The following is a 25903-nucleotide window of genomic DNA, read 5'->3' as shown; positions in this document are numbered from 1 at the left end:
AAATAAAAGGATCATTTAAGATCTATATGTCTTCTTTCAGTAATTACTTTAAGTAATCAGAATTGCCATCAGTCAATTGTTCCTTTTGTTTTGACAAAAGATCAGGATTCTGCTTGCAAGAGAGTGACAATATGATGTGATGCCTATTGAATTTTTCTGCCAAATGAATAGAAGATATTTTCCCACAACACTGCATGGAGATAATTTCTATAGTCACAAAGTCTAATAAAACTAATTAAGCTTCTACAGGCAAAACAAAATTATGGCTAGCTTCCTGTGGATTGGGCCCAAAATTTAGGATAAGGAGTTCATAAAGAGAAGCTGTTTGATGTTTTCAAGATAATCAGGTAATCAGATTTATGTCTCCATAATCAGCTCATGTAGGAAATTAAATATGAGTACTTATACCTAAGGATTTTGGGTGTGCATAGAAACCTAAATGCTACATTTATGATGCTGTCATATCCTTAGTTGTATTTGGTTTAATCAGACACAAGACTTTAGACATGGACTTCACATTACTGTGGTTCTTACTTAGAAACCATAAAATGTATTTATTTTACTGATTTTTAGTCCATTCTAAAACGTATGTTTATTCCACCTGAAATAAATTAAACTGTTGTTGAAATGTAAAGGCTTTAACTTCATAGAAATATCAGAATATTGTGTTACATTACTTCCCCTCTAAAGGGCCTTTACAGGGGGTTTGTATTTGGCAGGGAGAAAACTGATAAAACCAAACAAATAGTCCTGTATGATATCTCAGTTGCTTTTTAATCTGTGAAAAGTCTATTAATCAGACAGAACATGTCCAAAGAGTGAAGGAGATTTCTGCATCAACTCTGCATTACCTTCCAACAGTTCCATACATTTCTATGAAACATTCTATCCCCACTTGCAGCTAGCCTGAAATCTATCATAAAATAAGCTGGTATCAGTTCCATAGGCTGGCAGGCAGTGAAGACCAGTCTAAGATAATTCGACCTCATTCCAGCCAACTGTATTTCTAGTTTTAAAAAAACTCACATCTGTATGTTTTATACAGCAACACCAAAAAAAGGCTATATATAGATGTGTAAAAGGAAATCACTATATGCAGTTCTTTTATTTATGCATTGAAAAATGCCTTCCTATTCTGATCTATTAACTGTCAAGAAGAAAACCTACATAAATATGTTCTACCTTCATGAGTATGTTCTTCAGGGGGAAAACAAACAAACCAACCACACCAACCAAAACAGCAGTAGCTTTCCATTAAGAAATCCAAATGCCATTTTTCCTGGCTGTTTGACACAGTAAATTAAAGTGGGGGAACTAGGTTTAAAAGAAGAGAAAAAAAGACCCATATGAAATATTTTGACTATTCTAATTCTACATTAAATACATTTTATATAGATTCAGTATTGCAAAAGTGGAATATTGTCAGCAACTCAAGCCCTACTCTGCCCTTAAACACTAGCACTAAAAAAGTAAGCTGTCTATGTAACCAGACAGTTAAACCATTTTTATCAAAACTCCCTAATGTAGTACCCAGTTAAAGCAGAAGAATCAGAATCTGTTACATATTTCCATCAATTTTAATAATCTTTTCCTTGCTTGCTGCATATCTAAAAAGCTACCAATTTTTCAAGAAAACAATAGCTTACATTCTGTAATAGTTCTAATTAAGAATCCCAACTCTACAAACAGAATTAAGGTCAATTTCAATGTAATGTCCAAATTTCTGGGCATTTCCATTCCATTTTGAAGAATGGATGATGGAGGTGAATTCCTCAGTTGGAAAGCCTAAAATAGAAGACCTACCACCTTGATGTTCAGTCAACTGCATTCAAAAATAAGGTGATGCTTCCTTGCGGAACCTCATGACCTTAGTTAATGCAACTCTATGTTCTGATTTGCAGGAGATTTCTCTTTAAGTTCAGGTGTGGCATTCTAACATGAATACACCTCATATTGCCCCCAAAGAACCATTACTCTCATCTCATTCACGCAAAAGCTGTGATTATGTCCTTCTATTAACACATTTTTTCCCAAAAGTAAAAACTGATGTTCAATTACATATCTTGATGACAGAACCAACAAGAGAGGAAATTAAACTATGCAGCAAATAGAATGGAATATGTGAACATCTTCAGTAAAGGATGGAAATGACCACACAATTATTTTTTTTTCTCCTAACATTTTTTCCTTATTCCCTGTTAAACATACGTAAGTACTTTTAATTCCAAATTCTAGAAAATAGCATTTAAAAGTTTTGTGTTCAGCATGGGTCTCTGAATACTTAATAAGGTTATTTTTTATTTATATTGCATGTGATAAGAACAAATTAGATCATTAAATTTTAACATTCCATGGAGGAATGATAATGGCTTTCTGATGATGTCAGAATAGTTAGTATAAAACTTTTGCATTTACTTTTCCAGTGCGATCAGCATCTTATTTTATTGTGCAGATGTCACTCTACCAAATTATTATCAGATTGCTCCATCTTTAAGTAGATAATTCTATGCCATATGTTTGTGTAGGAATTAAGATTCTTGCACTGGAACATACCATATTGTGCTCTCTCACTAAAATACAGTTAAAGAATTAATGCTTAATAGACACATGCAGTGAACACTAAACCTGCCACTGGGAATGATGTGACAAAAAGGGGAACATTACTTGATGTTCTTTTCAACTGTAACCAACTATTTGGAAAAGAACTAGTAATCTAAACTCAAGACTTGTACAATCATGAAATCACAACAGGGAAGATGGAGGGATCATGAATTATATTCTTTTGTAAATTGCCTGTAAGCTTATCTATCTTCTGAGAAAATGCCAAGTTTCTTCAGCTTCTTTTGACTTCAATGGAAGCTGACGATGCAGCATGCCTTGCAAAATCAGAAGCTTTGTGAATATAGCTAGCTTAAAGTGCAAGTAAAACAGGGTTCAAGACAGTCACAAACAGAAGAAAATTTAATTTAAAAGAAATTATAAAGATAGCAACCTGGATCAGGAACATTGGTGTTTTATCCAAATTCATCACAAGTATAGATGAAGTGCTTGTTACAGGAAAAAAAAAGTAGCAAGATGACCATTCTAAAAGGAGATGCACATCTTAAAATCATTTTTCTGTGAAACATTTACTCATTAAATACCCCATCTTCTACCCTGTATACACTAAAAAGACAAAATGACCACTTCCAACTTCTTCACGACTGCATACAAACAAATACAGAAGGAACCGCAACGGATATATTGCATGCTATGTCTTCATTTTCAAGGATAACATTCTTCTTCAATTCTTATGTCAACTGCAGCAAGCAGAACTGCTAAAAAGCGCTACCAAAAGTTTACATTCTTCATATAGTATCAAGTGGAATTAAATATATCACCTAACAAAAGCTCTGCAATTGCCACAGAAATTTCCACAATAACCTCTTTTGCTAGGTACCTACCAAATGAGGTCTGAGTCGTGAGGGTTTTTTTGTTCTATGTTTATTTCTTTCAGGCTGATTACAAGGGAAATTGGAAAAATAAAGAAAAAAAGATAACAAGCAGTATACTGTCAGTACTAAAAGTCATCTACTTAAAGACACACTAGTTACTTTTCCTTTTTTAAGGACAGCTTTTAAGCAGGTTGAGATTTCATTACTGCTCCAATTCTGGGGACCATAACAGGCAATACTCCAGTTTAAAGGAAGTAAAACCAAGTGGTTCTAATGACAAAATGAAAACAGATTCAAGATGGCTATTCCTATTCCACAAGAAGCAAAAGGGTGGGTTTTTTTCCCCTTGTTGGCCTCCTGCTCTGGAACTCAGCATTCATCTCTGAAAAAAATAATTCATTCCTGCCATATGCTTTTACAGTTCTAGTTAATGTCCATAGAATTACAGCTAAGCCACATGTCTTTTCCCCTACATGAGCTACAAGGTTGCCTACTCTAATACTAAAAAATTATCAGGTGGTGATAATAGAAAAGGTATTTTGTTATGTCCTTCTAAACTGTTTTTACAGGACCCCAGTCTGGAACTCACCTTCTACCTGGCATAAAAAAAATTCACTGTGATATTAGCCTAAATATATTCATAGGTTGCCTGTGTGATTTCTTCATATTGTACTGGGGTGAACATTTTCATACTTCAAAGGATAATGTTTCTAAACCCACCAGATCTGCAACAGAACCAGAGGATTTGGTTACCTACAACTCACGTACAGTTTGGTGTTCTGGACCAATCTAACAGACAGAAGAATTACGCCTACAAGGGAGAAAACCAGAAAGCTAAAATGCAGTTATACATAAAATTGTAGCTTGCTTCTCAATCCCACTTCTGTGCCTGTGCTACACATTCAGCTCTGCTCTAGTCAACAAACTAAGGGCGTTTTAATTTGTTTTCAAATAAGAATCCTCCCTTTTGAACAACTTTTTGAATTAACTTTTCTTGAATGTTAGTGATCAGAATTGCATGGTCTTTCAGATGGGTTTTACCATGGTCTTCTACAATGACTGTGACATTTTCGTATCACCAGCACAAAAACAAAAACAAAGTTGTTTCTGATACTATCTACAATTGCATTTCTTTTATTCAATAACATCCCATATGGTTGTCACAGTTATCAGCTAGAGCAGACCCAAAGTCCACATCATTTCTAAGTGATGAGGTCCCAGCTGCCATCCCTGTTACTCACACCCTAGAGGACCACCTTTTTAAACTACTAAAGAAGCAGATGAAACTGAAGCATTTGACATTGTGGTGGCTAGCATATGTCCACCAGAAGCAGTGCCAAGGCACTCTCCCATTTGTGCAACAATATCACTTAGGACTAAGAGACATTTTTCTTCACATTTGAGAAGATACACACACTAGGGGTATGACAGGATGGCAGAATTGCAAGAGAGTAATATAGTAAAAATCCTTCCCACCTCACCACCCACCCCTGCTATGGTTTCAGCATTTTAAAACAGAGGTGATTAATTTCTTCATCAAACACAAAATACTAATATTTATTAAATATCCACAATGACAAACAGCAAAAATTACCCATTGAGGCAGTCCCACTACTACCACTTCACAACATCTTAGGCTCAGATTTAATTCCTAGCTTGAATACTTGTGCTCAAGGTTTCCTACCCTTCCAGGTGACTTTTGTCTGCAGTCCTGTTACTCAAAAATTTTATTTGCTCAAGTAGTATTTCTAGGTTTCTGGGAAACAGAAGATTCTCTAAACTTGGAAAAGCGGCAATTATTTTACATTTGAATAAATTGGGAAACAGCAAGTAGATTTCTAATAACTGCAGCCAAAGGAATCTGTCTCAGATTTTTCTGCCTCACCCAGCAGGCCTCTTTCTCTGATGCGTCTTGAATGTTCATGATTCTCACAGCCTGCCAGCCAACCAAGGAGACAAGGCTTAAATCTGTAACTGGGCTCAACCTACATGCTACAGACTTGTTGTCTGCAAGACTTAGTTTCAGAATCTGTGACCAGTAATTAATACAGATTTTCACAGCTCTTTTCATCCAAAGAAGGTTTTAATCTTAAAGGAACAAGTAACTCAATGAAAAACAATGTTTAAACAATGAAACATCATATCTGTTTTCCACAAGCTTAGCTCAGTTGCCTCAGATGACACATGCAGTCTCAATCTCTACATCTGTTTTTCAGTGAATAATTCTCAAACATTTCCCTAGGACAACTAGGAGATTTAGTTATTAACATTAACAATAGCATCATGGTAGCTTCTTTAACAGACTTGCTATTGCATTACAACATTGCGTATGCAGCACATTTCCAACACAGTCACACAGCAATGCCTTCCTTGCTGCAGGACCAGGTCTAGTACACTGGTACCAAGCTGCTCTGCTTGTTTTACAGGCCTCAGTTCAAACACAGACTAAAGCCATTCCTACTTCCAAACCATATGCCGTATTCAAAACACTTTATTCTCTCCCCATATAAAAAGCACAGCAAAGTGCTGGTGCACAACATGTGCAGCACTGCCATTAAGCAGGCGATACATGTTATGAAAGATACCAGTTACAGGCAGCAGGTAGACTAATCTTTACCTTGTTTCCAGGTGCAGAATGTTTTTTAGATTTCACAAAATGCTCTTCAACACCAACAGTTAATTTCTGTGTTTTTAATATAAAATAGCAACGCTGACACAGATCAATTAATTGCCTCCATAGACTTTTGATGGCAATTTTGAAATCAACTAAAGATTTGGAGAAAAAAAACACAAACAGGTAGTAAAGGTGATGTGTATTTAAATGCATTACATTCTCAACAATGTCAAGAATGCTTTCTACCTGTCAACAATGGTATCTTCCAGTTTATAGCGATTAACTTTTTATTGATTAAAAATATAACAATCCACTCTAATATGCTAGAACCGATACACTTCTTTCAAAACCTAGCTACAGCATCACACCACTTAAATCCAGGCCCCTATATGTAGAAGAAAATGACAGCATTGGAGTAACTTGCACTAGGGCATTCAAAATCACTGAGAGACACAGTGGACTGGAAAAGTATCTATGTTGTTACGGAACAATTTTACACTATGTAATTTGTACTGAAACAGAACATAAAATAAAAGAAAAATTACAATTCACTATTTTTAAAAGTCATAGACAATTTGGCCTTTTTTTACAGTAGCTCAGAAACAACTGCAAAAGAAAACGCTACTACCCCACAGCCAAATTCTCATTGCAGAGATTTTTATTTTCTTTGGCTTTCATGCTCCAGTTTTTCAACTATTAGAAGACTGAGAAAACAGTTGTGTGTAACCATGACTTTGTCACAATTGGCAACAGACTCTTCTGTTAATCACCACTATCCCAAATGGTACCCAGCTTGACAGGAAGTATGGCTAGGAACCAATTTAAACTCCAGCAATGAAAACGGTCTTAAAGGGAAGACAAATACATGGAAGACTGATTGAAAAGCATAGACCAAGGACATTCATACTTCCTTCCACCCTTGAATGCTCAGATTTAAAGTCACTTAGAAATTCCCAGGTAATATTTTGCTTCAGGAAATCATGAGTGCTTATCGGGCCATCACCCAAAGGAACCTAAACATACACAAATGACATACTAGCTTCCCCTTTAGTTTGACTGAGGAACATGTCATCTTGCTCATGCAGTGAAAGTGAATGATGCTGCTCAGAGAATACGATTACTTTTTTTTTAATCATTCCTAACGGTATTTGTAACTGCCATCTGTAATAAGGTAAAATAAACTGATACTATTGAATACATAACAAAAGTTAAACTCCTACTCAAACATGGAAAAATGCCATTTTCCTTAATATCAGTTAGTATACAACAGTGACATCTTGTACATAACTATGAAATACTGGCAATAAGAACAGAGGTAAGGTTATTAACATGCAATATTTGTCTGATCTGCTACATATTACAAATCTTATATTCCACACATCTAGTTTTATAGCGGCATGGCAACACTCCTAATGGACACTGTTAGAGTCTGATAATTAACATCCAGTTTGGGAAAATAAAGCACGGTACATGGCATGTTTTACAGCCCCAGCTTTAAGCCACCTGCCAAAAAAAATAAATAAATAAACAACCGGAAAACCACCCCATCAAAAAAAAAAAAAAAAAAAAAAAAAAAAAAAAAAAACCACAACGAAACCAAAAAACTCCCAAACAAACAAAAACCCTCAAACATCAAACAGAACAAACCAGCACCATTCACTTCATTTGGGAAGACTGATTTTCTTTTTAGTTGGGTGTCTTGAACCTTTACTCAAGTAACACATGGTAGAGAAAACAGAGGTCTCATTACTGTTTCAAATACATAAAATCAAGCTCTGTGTTCGAGATCATCACTGAACAGTCACTTTCTTTGTCATTACCAAAAAGTATCAATTAACAGACTGCAATGATTGGTGAAAAATATTATGTAAGAAAACAACTCACAAAACAGGTGCCCCTACAGCCATAACTTACTAGCCAAATAAATATCCTGGTACACCAGGCAACCAGAATTCCACTGCCAGTAACAAAATATGAGACACGCTCTGCTTTGGTCTTCAAGTCTTTATTAGAATATATAACCTTCACTTTTTACACAACAGCCCTGTTATCATATTTTATTTCATGAGGAGCAAGGAAAGAAAGAAGCATAGCACAGACCTGAGACTTCAGCAGAGCAGATTTCAGCTTACTGAAGGAACTGGTTGATGGGATCCCAAAGAAGGCAGCTCCAAAGGATAAAAGAGTTCAGGAAAGCTTGCATATTTTAAAGGAAAACACCCTCCCAGCCCATGAAAAAATTGTCCTGATACTCAGGAAAACCAGCATGTTTAAATGTAGCCAGAGCTGGTTTGGCTAACAGTAACTGAAGACTAAGCTCCAAAGCAACAAGGCAGCACATGGAAGTTGGAGGCAGGGCAAGCCTGTAAAAGAATTTTAGGCATGTAGGGATGGTGTTAGGAGAGCCAAAGCTCATCTAGAGTTGACACTTGCAAGGGATATCAAATGGCAACAAGAGCAGCTTCTACCACTGCTCTAGTAGTAAAAGGCTGACCAAGTAAAGTGTGTGCTCACTGCTGAATGAAGACAGTGATGTACTGACAGAAGGAACTAAGTAAGAGGTGCTTGCTTTGTTGCAGTCTTCACAAAGCCCCTCCACCTTCCACGCTCAGTAGTACAGTAGAAGAAGATGGCCTACCAACATGGATGAGAGCTGTCAACCATTCCTGCCAAAACTCAACCCATCCAGCTCCATGCAGCTGATGGGCTGTATCAAAAAAACTGGCTATTATCATAGTAAGACTGCTTTCTGTCATCTTTGAAGTGCTGTGGAGATGACAGGGGAAAGTACTGGTGACTGGACAACAGTAAACAATGCACACATCTTCAAAAGCAGGCCAAAAGGTGGTCCAGAAACTGCAGACCAATTGGCCTTCTTAGGTGTCAGAGACAAGTCATGAAATGAGTCATCTTGGACAACACTTATAGGCACCAAGAGTGAATCATGACTGAATAACTTGATTGCCTTCTCTGACAAAATGACCAGATTTGTGGTCGTCAGTGGATGTCACTCACCTCAACTTTAGCAACACTTTCAACACTATCTCCCACAATATTTCTCATATTCAATTTTAGGCCTTACAGTCTGGATGGATGGACAATTAGATAGGTAAAATACTCACCAGATGGACAGTTTATTGCTGTGGTTTGTGGCTCATAGTCTACGTAGAGACCAGAACCAAGCAGAGTAACAGTAGCAAGGGTCTGTCCTGGGACCTAATATTTCTATCAGTGAGCTGGATAAGGTGATGGATTATGGTGTCAAGTTTTCAGATGACACCAAGCTGGGAGACCAGTTGATATGTAAAGGCAGGGCTGATGTTCAGAAAGATCTGGACAGGTAGAAGGAATGGGCTGACAGAAGCCTACTGAAATTTAGCTTGTCCTCACCAACGTGTAATCCTGCTCTGGAAAGGCAAAGCACCCTGACATCAACAAGGGTCAGCAGCACCTTGAGTTCTACTGACAGCAGGGTAGCCAGCAGGTTACAGGCAGTGGCCATTAACCAGCTCAGCACTCATCAGACTGCACCTACTGGGATTAATTCCCTCCCTTTCTGTAAAATGTAGATAAAAAGAAGTGAGTTCAGCAGAGGTTCATCAAGGCAGTCAGAGAAAAGAACATGACAAGGCTGAAAAAGATGAATTTACTTAGCCTGAAGAATGGGTGAGGTGGTCTCAGGGGGGAAGCAACAGCAGCTCCCCAGTGCCTGAGAGGTTACCAAGAGAGCAGAGCCAGAGTGGTGGATCACAGGAAGGTGGGAGAGTGGGCATCAACTCAAACACAAGAGGTGCAAACTGTAGCTAAGGAGAAATCTTTTTCCCCATGAGGACAGCCTGGCAGTGGAGCCAGGACCCTGAATATGATCCTATGAAACATAAAAATAGTTGACAACTACATCTACAAATCCTTGCATGCCAGGATTATATACCAGGATCTGAAAACAATAAGCACACACTGAAAAGGATTAAAGGCCAGTAAGTTTTTCCCATCAGTGATTATGGATGGTGAATTTAAGCTCTCTAGTTATGATATGCATGTAATTTTGAAAATGCCACTGGTTAGCAACAGAGGACAAATGGAAGAGATTGGTTGTATTCAGAGGTGAAGTCCAAGAATTATGGTTTAACAAGTCCATAAACTTAGAGTTGCACATTCTTCTGGGAGAGAGAAGTAGGAAAAACTTTTCCCATAACACTGATAAAGTGTCAGGTCACCAAAAACAACAACAACAACAGACCGTTCAGCAGGCCTAGTTAAAACACCTGACCTCTGAGCAACACAACCGAGGATTTCTCCTGAACTAAGTTAAAACCTATCAGTGCTGAACTGAATAAGGCAATTTCAGCTGCTTAAATGTACTGGTTAACATGCATTCAAGTGAAGTTACAGTAAACTAGAGTGCAAAGACATATGATCATTTGTCCTACATAGAATACTGTCATTATCACATCTTCGTTTTGGACATGCAATATCAGTGTAATAATAACTTGCTCACATTTTTAATGACCATTTAGTCTGACTTCATATTCAAATTAAATCTTTAGTCATACACTATAAGCAGGCTGTCTTTTGATAAAGTGCTTTTCCCTGATATGTTTAAGCTTTCTTATTCCTCGTTAGACTTCACGATTACTTAGAGCAATGCAGCCCCTTGCTACTTAAAAGCTAACATATTTTTTTAAGAAAAAACAGACTGACTGAAGAAAAGAGCTATCAATAATACCATCCACATTCAGATACAAAATTCCATGAAGGGGTGAATAATACAATAATTCATGATGTGCAACTTCTGATAGGGTTATATCCCTGCTCTCACGGACATCTGAATTAATTGTGGCAGCTGGTGACTGGCTGTATGGCATGCTGTAAGTCTGACCTACTGTGAGGCCTCAGCAATGAGGCAGCAGCATGCTGGCAGAGATGGCACAGCAGATGCCCTTTTAGCGTTCACTGTCCAGACAGAAGCTACGCAAATACACCAGTCTGTAAATGGGAAGAAACAATTTAGGGTAAGGCAATGCAACCATGGATGAGGGAAAGACAGTGGTAACACAATGGAATTTAGCAAAAAGACACAGTACAAAACTGCTGCATACCTCTGTGTACCTCTCTGCACTGTGCTGGGGTAAAGATGCCCAAGATAGCCCAGCTACTAGTAAGAGCTTGCACAAACCTCCAGGCAACTTGCAGTTCTCTCTAATAGCCAAATAGCCTAAGTAATTACATTTGTGCATAGGATTTCTATCAGCATGACTGAACTGAAGCAGTACCACTTTCACCACAGCTACAGACGCATATCAAGAATGATGGGGATGTTTTGAATGCATTCTACAGTCCTGTGAGGATGACACAACACCCAAAGAACCACTTGTTGCAATCAGTTGAATCAGAAGTACAAATGAGAGCAAGAGACAGAAACCATGTGTGTCAAAACCAGACCTTTCCTCCAACTATAATCTTCATACACAGCACTCATTTTTGGTTTCTGCTTCACAAAGTTTGTTGAACGGGTTTCTGGAGAATAAACAACTCTTATAAACCAGACTCCTCACACCTAACAATTCACTGTATCTCTAAAAAGCATGGAGTTTGAATCTGGGCATCTCATGTACAGCCAGAGATGTTTTACATGGAAATCACAGGCACCCTTAAACAATATTTGGCAACCAAATACACTGAAAAATTAGATTTAACATTTTTTCCTGGGCACAGTGACCTCAGTAATAGCAATTTTATGCACAGCATTCATGAGTCTTTTTCAGTGCACAGTGATTTTGAAAGCCAAACCAAACAGACTTGGAGAACAGAGTAATAATTAGAAAGCATGTCGAGAGGTGGGGGGTCAGGGGGGAATATACATATATGTAATATATACATTACTATTCCTTCCCTCACTACTGAATCTGAAGACAGCTCACCTGGAAATAATTCACAAAAGGTGTTGCCTAAGATTTCAATTAATACCAAAACATTTACTATTTGCATAAAAAATATTTTTTATATAACATAAACCAGAAAATTTTGTGTGATTATCCAGGAAAAAGAAGGTACAATGGCAGCTTATGTTAACATACCTGTACTAGCCTTCATGCATGAGCACAGGTTAGAAATAAAAAAGGGGGGCACGGAGGGGGGATGTTGGGGAACACCAGTAGTTAGAAACCAGGACAGCTATCCATGGGTACCAGAAAACAAGTACTCTCATTTCTCAGGCATGTTAAAATTACAGAAACACACAAAATAATTACACATGTGCTAGCACAGGCTACGATTAACTTTCATTTTGCAGTTTACTGTGTGCTACAAGCCAATGTTTGTCAAATTTAATGCACTCCACACCTCAAACCTTGCTACAGAACAAGTCAATCCATAAAACGACACTCTTTTTCCCACAGAATGTGCTGTACTTTAATAACCAGCTATAGTATCCAGAGAATTGCAGTTATACTGCATTTGTCCCTATGGACAGAAAGGCATATCTTGAATTCCCAGCATAATAAGACCCAAAGCCAAAAGCAGCACAGCTGTAATATAACATTTTTCAATGTAAATGTGACTGAGGCATTTAAGAGAAGACGGATTCCAAAATGAAATATAGCAGAGAGATTAGCAAAGCCACTACGACTCAAATAACAGTGAATTCTCCAAGGGTTCAAGCTTATCTGAGTCTCAGCAGCAGCATAATACAGCAAAAGCCCAAATCACAGATGCAGGGATTCTGAAGCACTACAGCAACTAGATATATACCACTAAATAAATCATCATCATGAAAATGTGATTTAACAGCAATTCCTAAATGATGAAACTTTGTTTTAAGATTAAAAGCAGAACAGAAGCAGAAACTGAACACTGTCTGAATAGTATAAATTACTGCAGCGGGTGGCCATGGCAAGGTGTTGGTAGGGGGGGAGCTGCAGGGGCAGCCTCCATGGGGAGAGGAGCCACAGGCTGCTATGTCCAGTCACAGCCTGTTCAGCCAGCTCTAGCAGACCCATGGCAAGGCACAGCAGCCAAGATGGCGGTGCCTCTGTCAAAACATACTTCAAAAAGGGCAAAACCACGAAACAGTCAGAGGAGGGAATGAAAAAGAGAGTAAGAAACAGGAGAGGGAACACCAAGGTCACAGAAGGAAGGGAGAAGGGGCTCCGTGGCGGAGCAGGTATTTCCCTGCGGCCTGCGGAGAGCCCATGCCAGAGCAGTTGGAAGTCTCATGAAGGAACGGAGCAGGGGAAAGGGAGCGAAGGAAGGACTGGCAGAGAGTCGATACCTGCATAGTGAACATACACCCCTGTCCTCCCTGTGCCCCTGCAGGAAGCAGAGGGTAGAAGAGTCAGGATTGAAACGTTAAGCCTCAGAAAGGGGGCAAGAAAGGTGTTGGTTTAATATTTGTCTGTTTCTCACTACTGAAATCTATTCTAATTGGCCAAATTCCTTTTCGACAAGTTGGGTCTGTTTTGCACACAACAGTGGTCAGTAAGTGATCTGTTTCAGGAGGGTGAGTGAGCAGCTGGGTGGGTGTTTGTCCCTTAGTCAAGGCTAATCCATGACAATGGCGTTGGTTGAGAACAGAGAAATAAATTGTACAAGGGCAAAAGCACTGTATTTTTTCCCCTCAAACCTAATAGTATTGTAAGGAAGTTATGCTAGTTCTGGAAAAAAATATTTGTAAGCATGGCAGACACAGTGTTAAAATTCTTAGTAAGACCCACAATCTTACAATTCCCAAGAAACTGGAATTTTTTTCCAAGATTGCAGTTGACAGTTTACTAATTTATCCTGCAAGAAGCAAAATGGGGTTTGGGGGGTTTTGTTTGCTTACATGATATATATTATTATATGATACTACACTTAATGAAGACAAAACATGCCATGTGGAAATCTGTGTTTCATTGGTAAAAGCGGTACCCAGCTAACTCAAGGCAAAAGGATTTTTCCTGAATAAATTTCTGCTTAATCCATAAATCAAATGTTCTGTGATACAGTCAAATTAATACTGCTAGGAAATTTGGTCATTTGCACCATCTGTGTTTTTAACACTGTTAGTGTTCCATTATGAAATGTTTTGGTCCTTTATTTTACTGTTATCTGTGTTTGGTTAATCAGATTCTTTCCTTTAAATTTGCAAAATATCTACATCTTAAATGGACTTTGTTTTTTTATGCTTGAGAGTCAATCTAAGTGAGTTGTAACTGTAGTTTTCCACAACTACAGTCACTTATATATCCTGGAAAGCTATAGCATTAAGGTTTGCTTCTTGTTTCCATAAACTCTCTAGTTTTCTGATGATCATTCAATTTGTGACCAAGAGGTGGCTTTTTATCAGGCAAAGCACAGGGCTTTTACAGCTTCTCAGTCTAAAGAACGCTTAAAAAAACTCTACCATCTTCTTTTTCTTAAACATAATAGAAAACCTGTTCAGCAGAACTCAGCTCACACCTTTTTTGACAGTCACTGCCTCACTTGACTCTTCAAATATTTCCTTATGCATTTAAGCACTGTTGACAAGAACATCGTTGAAAGCTATGAAACAAGTTGTATCCAATCCTCCATGGCAACTATGACACAGGTCACAGAAGGATTATCACTGGGCTCCCAACAGCTTTGAAGAAAACCCATGCTACTTTTACACCAACATTTTATTAAAGAATTTTCCTATTCTTATTACCACCAGCCTGTACCCACAAGAAGATGCAGTGATGTAAGCAATGACAAAGGAAAATTTCCATTGTACGAGCTTTGCTTGCAGCAGATTTAGAAAGCAAAAAGACAAAGTCGCCAAGAGCTTTCAGCATCTTGCATATGCTGCAGCTCTCACTGCTCCTGCCAGCTGTACAGCTGAACCAGTGATAATGCCGGCTGGAAATTTTACAGTAAACACAATAGCACAGAGAAGACTCCAAAGGGAAAATACGAAATGAGCTTTTGGCAAAATAATAAGATAAATACAAAGAGAAAGCCTAGTAGGCTGGATGTACCGTATAGAGCAGTAATAGTTTTGTAGTCACATCTATGAGGAAACTCCTCAATGCATTAGTTACCATGCTCCTAAGCAACTATATGCCAGGCAGCTTTCACACATGTGTTTTCAAAGCATTACAAATATGGAGTAAGTGCCAAAGTCATTATCCTCTCTCCCCTAAAAAGCCTGAGCTAAAGAATATCAGGCACATGCAGTTACCATTCATGCTAATCAGCACTGCTGTAGAATGGAACAGCAAAGAAACAGATCCGCTTGGTATTGAGAAAAATAATTTTTCCTTAAGTAATTAGCCTAATAAAATGTATTCACCAAGTATGCCTTTTAGCATATACCAGCCATACTTTGCAAAAAGGCTCCTGAACAATATTGAGAAATTATACGGTTTTACACCTTGCAATTCATAAACCAAAAATTTCACTCATTTTAGTCCGGATGAGCAAGTATCATCAGTCCAAACAGATTTTTGTACATTTGGCCATGACAAACAGAAACAGATGGGAATCCGCTTTCTATCTGCTACGTAAAAAAAGAACATATGTAGGTTTCTTAAAACACAATAAAGAAAGTTTTTAATCAATGTTGACATTTGCTGCGCACCGGTCTCTCTTTCAAGAATCAGGGTTAGAAACTGTGCTATAACACATTATTTTCACAGACCCATTTGGTCTCTCTACAACAATGAAAGCCAAGCTGGATTCTCAGCAAGTGCTTAACAGTCTTAAAGACCATAAAAGTCTGAGTATGGAAGAAAGAACTTGAATACACAGCCAATCACATTTTGTAAAGCACACACAGAAGTACTGTTAGAAACTGGAACGTAACACTGAGCAACACCTGAAAAAAGGCTTTAACAAGTACATCAGGGGTAACATACACAGCAGAGAAACATAGAAATGTTTATATTAGTGTATGAGGTGTGGAAAAAGGCCTTAATATACAGACAGTAGAATGAAATTTGTTACTTTCTGAAAAGTGTCACAAAAGATACTCAGATATATATCTGTGACAATCCTGCCAAAAATGTTGATTGATGACAAACAAGTTAATATTCCTCAAGTCTTTCACAGTATCAAAACAAAGTAGTTTGAGGCATACGTACTCCATGGCATTTCACAAAAGAATCACGTAAGTCAGGGAATAACAGTCTTTACACTAAATGTAAAATCCTGTGTTGAGTGTAGTCAGCGTAAACTACATTTGCAGCCAGTGGCAAACTTGTCAATATAGTCAATGGAGTTTAGCATACAATTCATGTCTTGCTTAAACTCATGCCCAAGGTCTCTTGCTAAAGAAACTGCAGTCTGAAAATACTTAATTCTCCCTGCAGACAACACTACACAAATCTGCAGTGACTACTAGCTCAGCTGTACACACCAAGGATAGCTAAAGTCAGTCCAGCATATTACAGCATTAACCAGTCAAAACAGTAAATCCTAAAACAACAACAAAAAAAAAAAAAACAGAGGGAGAACATAAAAAAAAAATTGAATCAGGAAACTAACTTGAAAACACAGATTTAACAGAAAAAGAACAAGAAATCTGAGGATTTCTCACCAGCAGAATCTTAGATATGGTTTTGTAATACTGAGGGCAGACACCTCACATAGAATTGAAGTTTTACAAACTTTGCCAACAACTTAGTCTATAATATAGTTCTCCAAAACCATAACTTCCAACAAACCCCATACAGAAATTTTGTAACTTACATACATCTTCTTGCAGCACTCTACTACAGCACTCCCTCACCGAAAGACCACTAGTGGTACGTACAATTAAAAACATTTACCTGCTGTCCATATCATAAATTTCTCATGTAGAAACTTCAATGAAAGTAAATGCATATATATGCACACAGATTTTCCAAATTCCACACACTTTCCTGGTTCCATAGCTCTTAATCCCTTGGAAAGAGATTTTTAAAGGAAAAATAAATTCAGCACTATTTACTCTTTACCAGGTCACACGCATAGAGAATGTGTTTGGCTGTTACTTGCATCTGCTTGAGTAAAGGTGTCACACAGAAGTGGCTCACACACAGGTGTAGTAAGTATATTGCAGTTGGGAAACTTCAGATTCTGTTTATTCTGCATTGAGAAATATTTGTCAGTGCTGTGCTAGTTATTACACAAGCTCTCTAAAAATCCTAATACTAGATATTTCATAATTAGATAGCCTTCCATCAAGAAAGTGTTCTTCTAAAAGGTAAAGTAAATAATCTTTCATGCAACTGAAGCATATATGCCTTTTCTTGTATCATTTTGCCTGGACACAGAGAACAAAGGAATAACATCCTTCTTAAAAGAACCTCTTGCAAGGCTTGCGGTATCATGCCTCTGTCCTCTCTTTTTCAGACTAATCAAAGTTAATTGTCTAATTCTTATTGCCTACTACTATGCTCTCTTTTTCATATTCATACTTACTGATGTGTTCTAGACAAATTGGAAAGTTCTCCAAAGTGAGGCTTCATCACCTTCAGATGAAACAGCAAACTCCCATGTTTTCCATAACAACACTGTTGTTAATGCAAAATACTACAAATTCAGCAGAAAGGTAAAAATTTTCATTACTCAAACAGTATCAACAGCATGGATAACCTGAGAAGAATTTGTGCTAAGCCCTAAATTCTCCTTTATAACTGCAATATATTTAATACCAGCTGTGTACAGTAAACACATAAAAATCTGTGTATTTTAGAAAATGTCACAAAATGTCAAACTTTCAATTATGTATTGTCATGACAAAGTAGCTGCTGTAGTAAAAACATTAGTTTGAGCCTAAGCTTGCAATAACAAATAGATACAATGTTTTGCTTATACACAGAAGTAGTTCCCTTATTTTTTCCATTTTCTTACTAACTTAAAAGTACAACTACTGCTACCCAGTTTAGAATATTTTCGTCACTAAAAAAAGCATGCCGATAACAATACCATTATTTCCACACAACACAAAAAAGTAATAGCAAATACTGTACTGAAAAAGTTAATTTCCCCATCAAAAAAAAAAATCTTGTCATTGTTTCTTTGAGAAACTTAAAATTTGTGAATGCTGGAAAATTAGAGAATTTCCATTCCTTTGTCTCAGAAAATGCTGTTCAGTTTTCTTTGTTTTTGTTCAAGAAAATTATGGCATCTCAAAATTATCTTTGCAGCCAATGCCAAAGTCTCACCACTGTCTTCACTATTATGCTCTTAACAGTTGAAACTAGCAATTGCAGTAAGGAGCCTCCTACAGACACTGTCTTTTATCTAATTTCCAAAAGCAGCAGCTCATGCCAATAGCACACAAGCTCCTGCAGTACCAGAAGCTGCCAAAGGACCTCCAACTCACCTGCTGTCAGGAAAGAAAAATCAATTCTTAAAGTAATACATAAACCCCACCGTCTTCCCTTATGACCCTGCTGTGGGAAGGAGATCACCTAATTCCAGAGCAGAAACCAAAGAGGAGAGCAGAAAAGCTGAGTGAATTATATTTTTGGGAACAATGACCCAGCTACAACTACAAAACCAACACCTTCAGATACCATGTAATGGCATTAGACCTACAGATCAGTTTCACCTGTAAAGCAACAAGGCAAAGAGCCACACTTACTGATAAATGTAGAGGGATACCTGGCTTATCCTAATTTTAAATATTTCTCTTGCAACCAAAAGAATATTCTTCTAGCAGTTACTTTCTGTAAATGCATATTTAGCCATATTTTGCTTATAATTAAGCCTACTTTATCTCCTAACCACAGCAATCGATCTCCATCATAATTTGCTTACAACTCCCATAAATTCCTGTGTTCTTAGAATAAAGCTGGTACAAAATAATTTCATTCTGTCCACTAAGATGCAGAAGGCATATTCTTTGCACAACACCATATTAATGAGTTACATTGAAAAAATAATCAGATAATCATGAAATTTTATGCAGGTAAATACAAAAAAAGTGCTAATGCACTAGCCCAGATGCTATTCTGTGCTTGAAAGATTCAGAGGAAATCAGGAGATTAAATGGCTTCCAATTATCACAATTTCCTGTGCATTCCCCTTTCTTTTGTCTGTAGCTGGAGGCCAGCTGTAGCATAATAAAAAAAAAAATATCTGTACCCTTCAGGCTGTTTTTCTTCCAGTTAGAACACAACTTCATAGAGCTGTTCAGCAATAGAAACCTCCAAAATGGAGAGTCTCTGCTCCCTTGCCACGCCTGTCCTCCCAAGGGTGAAACACAAGATCATCAGCCTACTGCAGAGGCTCCACATCACCCACGGATTCTTTTATATGAAAAGTCTTCAACTGGTGAAGTCTTCCAGGCTTCCTTCCTACATGGGGAAATGTGATTAAACACAGGAGTCCCAGAATATGATCCATTATCTTAATTTTAATAATGGATTTATCTTAACAATGAGGGTATAGTATAACATAATCAGATTTTACCAATTTTTCCACCTAAAAAAAGAGATAATTTGAGGGAAAAAAAGATTTTAAAAACATTTTTCAAAACTAAAGGAAACAAAGAAGCTTGGGAACAGTTACTATGATGGTATAGTTTTATTTACAGACATGCTCAGAGAAACAACATTCAAAACTGGTTAGACAGAACTTAAGCATATGGATTTTCTGCAGCTTTCCTTGTTACATCATTCCAAACACTTAAAAAGCTCCATTGTCTGTCACCAATATATATCACATCCTCTAAAGCTAAATCAATCTTCAGGATTGACTCCAGCAGTCTAGCAGCTTAAGGATGTCACTAACACTGAAATATCAGCTATGCCTGGTGCTATACTCAAGCCTATGGGATCTGGCACAAATTTACATCCTGTAATGTTCACTCAGAACTTCTAGGTATGAATCACCTTATTACTGAAAACTATTTGCATTTAATAGATTTTATTTTTAAATCGCTACCATTTTAACTACTGTTTTCAAGTGTGTGAACAAGTCCAAGATATTAATGTAAACACCTTCCAAGATGGAGTTCAGCTTCAATAACAAGTTTAAATTATTTTCAAAGTAGTTTAGGTTTAGTAGCTTATAAAGCAGCTTGTGTAAGCTTAAAGAAAACCATTTGATTTTCAGATCACACTGCTGGAACATCCAACAGTGATGCGTAAGACAGGGAAAGAACATTAAAACGCAATTAGAGTTTGATCCCGCTAAATTCTCGGCAACTCCAGAAGGTGCTGAATGCCTTCATGCCCCTTTTGGAGTTTCTCGGTGCTCTGGCACATCTGAGTTTGGACTGTGTTCACAGACACATAAATCACCAAAGACTGCTTCCCCAAGACCCATGCATTTTTACAAGTTCCGTGCGAACACTGACAAAAGCATGTTCTGAAAGGACAACATAAAGAAAGAAAAATCTTAGTATTTCTTAAGATTAGCTGGTGAACAGAAACAGAGTATGTTTTTAGCTTATTTTGGGGAGGGGAGAGGCAAGGATTTTGCTTGAAATAAGCCTGTCGTTAGAAATGACAATGCCAGGAAACTAACACATAACCACTGTCAGGATTCAATTCACAAGATCTTCTTTGACTGTCTTCCCTCAAATATTTGAATGCATCCCTATAAAATAAAAGTTACATAAATAAATGCAGTAGAAAAAAAAAATAAAAAAACAACAAAAAAAATATCCTTCCCATTTATATACCAGAAAGTAAAAAACCAAAAAGATCTCTACTTGATGCATTGTGTGTGCAAAGTAACATTTCTGTCATTAATTATTGCTGCATGGCACTGAACTCCTATTTGAATAATAAAGGTGAAATTACTTTTGCTTTACCTATTTTCTTCAACAAATCTTACCTGTAGTAATTGAAAGTGCATTGTTTAAGAGTACTTGAAGACATTTAAAAGAAGGTTACAGCTGTATTTCAGAATGATAACATTAAAATAAGGCAATAACAAAACAAATTCACAGTCAAGAGAAAATACATCAATTCATTATCCACAAACAACACTACAACTATAACTAGCCCTAGTACTACCCTTTTAAACTGCACTACAACATTCAAAAATGGTTAAATAAATAGAACATTGTTTGGCAGTATGCAGTAAAAGACCTGAGTTTAAGAAAGTATCTTACACTGTTAATCAGAAAAGCTAAAGAAAACCAAGAACCCTAGATCAGGCTTTTTATTTTGTAGTGCTGGCCTTATCACTGTTACTATGTTTTATAGTGCTAAACTAAAAAAATGTAAACACACGCCTCAAAAAAATAGACAGTGTAGTCTTTTAAGATTAAAGTTAATCTGTATGAGTCTAATTTCTACATAGGAAAAATGCTTTATCAATATATATCAATATAAATGGAAGTTCCAAACACAGTCACACCATCGTATCTCAGGTTAATGTGATAAAATCTATAAGAAAAGACAGAAATCTGAAGTTAATGAAAACCTTTAAGATCCGATGGTCTGAATAAAAAAAAAAAAAAAAAAAAGAGAGAATAAACTTTCCCCCCTCATATATTATGCCAATATCTTGAAAGAAAAATTCCACTAAAATGCTTACTTTAAAGAAACTGCCACAAAAGAAAAAAATTTCTAAAGTTTTAACATAGTAAGTATTCTGTAGATCCTGGAGGTCATCTCAAAGCATGTGGAGGAAAAGAAGGTGTCATGGTTTAACCCCAGCCAGCAACCAAGCAGCACACAGCCACTAGGTCACTCCCTCTCACCCAGAGCGATGGGAGGAGAATCGGAAAGGAATGTAAAACTTGAGGGTTAAGACAAGAGCAATTTAATAGGTAAAGCAAAAGCCACACACACAAGCAAAGCAAAGGAAGGAATTCATTCACCACTTCCCATGGGCAGGCGGGTGCTCAGCCATCCCCAGGAAAGCCGGGCTCCATCACACGTAATGGTTACTCAGGAAGACAAACGCCATAATGCCAGAGGTCCCCCCCTTCCTTCTTCCCCCAGTTTATATACTCAGCATGACGTCCTATGGTATGGAATACATCTTTGACTGGTTCAGGGCACCTGTCCTGGCTGTGTCCCCTCCCAATTCCCTGTGCCCCTCCAGCCCTCTGGCTGGCAGGGCCCAAGGAACTGAAAAGTCCTTGACTTGGTATAACCATTACCCAGCACATCCATGTGCTGTCAACGTTGTTCTCACACCAAATCCAAAACACAGCACTGCACCAGTGACTGGGAAGAAAATTAACTCCATCCCAGCTGAAACCAGGACAGTATCAGGAGCAGTCAACATGGATTCATCAAGGGGAAATATCCCAACCCCACCAATTCTGTGATTCTGTACCATGAGTCATTCCTTCCCCTTTTAGAAGAAGAAACCAAGTATGAATTCTGGAACTGAGAAGAATTTTCCATGGAGCTGTGACATCCAGGAAAGACACTGCAGTTGCCTGAAATGATAGAAAGGCCTTCTTCCAAATCCAAGACAGCAGCATGGGGAGGGCTGACAGTGTAAGCACCTCCATGTGCACGGATATTAGTTCTCTTCCCCATGGCCACAGTAGGAAATGCCTTCCCAATGTATGTCTCTACATTATTAGACTCTCTTGCATGTTTGTAACAGCTTAGATCATGAAATACATATCATCCTCCTTGTGACAAGACAGACGTTTTTGAAGTCAAAGTACAGATGCATGTTTTAACTACGCATTCCAGCCTTTCACATGCCATGTAGAAATTAAAAATTTCTAATAGCAAAAAGGAGAACAAGGGGACTGCTCTCAGCACTCTTGTCTTGGGGAGGACATAGCACTGTCAGGCACAAATTGTGGACATGCCTCAATAAAGCAGGACAGCCAATGTCTCAATAAATAGAGGTAATCCTGCTGAAATGTCAATCCCTTTCTTTCCAGGCCTGTTCTATTCTGAAACAATCTCTGTATTCAAACAGCCTAAATCCTTAAAAGGAAAAAGAACAACACCTGCAGACCTGCAGACTTGTGAACAAAAACATACAACATGAAGTTCAAGGTCTACTATGCAAATAAGGCATAGTAGTTCCTAATCCTCCTCTTTTTGTGATTCTGCTGTCGAAAATAGAAACATTTGACTCCTCATTTCTTCAGGAAGTGCAGAACTGTAGAAAGTGCAAACTATAAGAAGGTCACCTTGTTATGAGCAAGGATTAAAACAGCAAAATAACGGAGCCATAACTCAGATTAAAAAATACAGTCTCTATAAAGTATTTTTTATAATGTACATAGAAAGTAAAAAGAGCTTGTTCTTTTCTTGGCTGCAGGAAATATATTTGTAAACTTTTAAAAACTCACTATTTAGAAACAGATATTTAAAGGCTGCCTGAACTAAGCATCTGACCTCAAAGTGATTTTCAGAAGTAAACCCCAGCTGAGCTACTGTGTTTACAATCATGATTATGATTGTCTCATTTTCTAAAAGCAAACATAGCCACAGAGTATAAATTTCTCTCCAGAAGGTGTAAGTCCCAACACAGACTGAAAAAAATCCTCTCTTATCCAGCCAGTTCTCATATCTTATAATGAGCCCTATCACAGAGTGGAGTAATTAAGAGTTTATTTTATATAGGAGAGCAGCACTGGGGTTTACTCATGGCACAGGTGTAAGGCATCCATAATGAAACACTGCAAGAGAAAAGCTAAGGGAAAAAAAAAAGATTACTTACTGCCTTTATCTCAGACTACAGTAGGCTTTGTTTGCTAATACCATTAACTTACTGGGCCAATTTTAAATCTTGGAATCTATTTACCCTGTATAAAAAGATTTCTATTTATGCACAGAAATTGTATTGACTGTGAATATGATACACTTTTATCGACCACATTCACGTAATGCTATGAATCTTCTTGATGCAGACATGTAACTTAATACATATATAAATACAAATCTCTAGTGATGAAACACAAAGCAGAAAAGTGTCAGAAAATAGAAGATTTTTTATAGCATGCCTCAGAATTACCCAGTGTACAGAAATTCTTAAAGTTTAGAGCTTGTTATCAGGGACAGCTCACATGGTAAAATGATTTTTATATACCACTGATTCCTACGATGGAGACATCACTAACAAAAAAATATCCAACAAAAAGTACAGTGTGTATAAGAACATAAAAAGTTGCAGTTTAAGCATAAGCAAGAAAATCACACAACTGGAGCACTTTAGAATATTCTAGTGCAAAACTGATGCCACTTTGCAACACTAGCATGCAAGCCATACTATATTTCCCTGAAACCCACTACTAAAAAACATTACAACTTTTAATTTCAGCCTATCAACCATTATTTCTGTACACTTCAAAATCTGCTTTACTGAATGCTCTCCCTAACTGCTCATAGGCATGAAAAGGTTTCAGCTTTTGTCTTAATTCGGGGGTGGGGGGTGGGGTGGGTGTTAATGTTAGAAAAGCATCTTGTCAGATAAGGCCTAAGAATCATCATTATCACTTGCATTAAGTACCTGATTTACTAACCAAAGATGCTCCAAGAACAGGTTTTGTACTCACTCATCTTTCTTGTGATTCTTTTTTGGCACATTATTTATACCATTAATATAATGAATATCCTTCTAAGCATTTGCAGCAGGTGGAAAACAATGCTCAAAAAATACTGCTTTTTAAGATGTATACTCATAAAAAAAAGGAAAATATCAAAAGTGCTTAACATTTCACTATAAATATTAGAAATTCACTTCTACAGCACAGTAGTTTTGCAACACCATACAACCTGTACAGTGAAAGTTTCATGACATTATCAACTTCTGCTTACTATACCTTCTTGATGAGCATATTGTATCATACATTTGTATGTGCTCTTAAATGCCTTGGTTTAAAATTCCTACAAGACTCTGAAATTACAATACTAAACTAATCATTTACTACTATTTGCCTACCTGGCTTTTTAATACATTACCTTACTAATTATTTTTAGTGATGTTTAAATATGTGATACTTTATCACAGGACAAAGGACTTGTATATTTGTATCTTAAACTCCACAATTTTAATTAATGAATCTTTGGCTAGCTCATCACCATCTTTTCATTCTCAGGCACAATGCCCTGTCTTCACATAACGCAGTTGTGTGATAACTCCTACTGGAAATATCAGATATATCCACAAGACAAGACATTTTTAATAAAGTCAGGAATTTAACAAAATCCAGCTGTTTTTATAACATTATAATTTAATATTTGCATCTTAATTTTAGAAGTAGTTATTTAATTCACATCCTTATTTTTGACCAGAAAGTATTTTTAATGGTTTAACCTAACAAGTCTATTTTTTCTACTGAAGTTTTCTACTACTGAAGCTGCAATGTGACTCCATCAATGACAGATTAAATTGATCAGTGGACCTGCTTAAAGAAAATGGACTTGACATGTATAAAATATTATATTGACCATTGCCTAAATATCACATAATCAAAGAATGGTGGGGGTTGGAAGGGACCTCTGGAGATCATCTACTCCAACCCCCTGCTAAAGCAGGTTCACCTGGAGCAGGTTGCACAGGGTTGCATCCAGTCATGTTTTGAATGTCTTCAGAGAAGGAGACTCCACAGCCTCCCTGAGCAGCCTGTCCCAGTGCTCTGGCACCCTCAAAGTAATAAGGTTCTTCCTCATGTTCAAATGGAACTTCTTGTGTTGCAGTTTGTGCCTGTTATCCTTTGTGCCGTTGCTTGGCATTACTGCAAAGAATCTGGCCCCATCCTCTTGACACACCCTTAAATTATGTAGATGTTGATAAGACCCCCTCTCAGTCTTCTCCATGCTAAACAGGCCCAGCTCTCCCAGCCTTTCCTCATAAGGGAGATGCTCCCGTCCCCTCATCTTTGCAGCCCTCCACTGGACCCTCTCCAGCAGCTCCCTGTCTCTCTTGATCTGGGGAGCCCAGAACTGGACACCACACTCCAGATGCAGCATCACCAAGGCAGAGCAGA

General features: G+C 37.5%; 1 protein-coding gene across 9 annotated transcripts in view; it reads right to left on the bottom strand.

The window, feature by feature from the left end:
• The window catches only part of KDM4C (lysine demethylase 4C), a 308684-nt gene that overhangs the window by 147110 nt on the left and 135671 nt on the right, over positions 1–25903 (bottom strand). Inside the window, exon 9 of one of the 9 annotated variants that reach the window (XM_080372283.1) lies at positions 664–20580. The exons of the other annotated variants lie outside the window; for them this stretch is intronic. Coding sequence (XP_080228409.1) covers positions 20533–20580 — 48 coding nt within the window. The 3' untranslated portion in view covers positions 664–20532. Of the gene's footprint in view, positions 1–663; positions 20581–25903 lie in introns of those variants that run through there. 9 annotated transcript variants of the gene reach the window in all.

Source organism: Falco punctatus (assembly GCF_963210335.1).
Source record: "Falco punctatus genome assembly, chromosome: Z".
Lineage (NCBI taxonomy): Eukaryota > Metazoa > Chordata > Aves > Falconiformes > Falconidae > Falco > Falco punctatus.
This window is presented reverse-complemented; position numbering and strand designations above follow the sequence as displayed.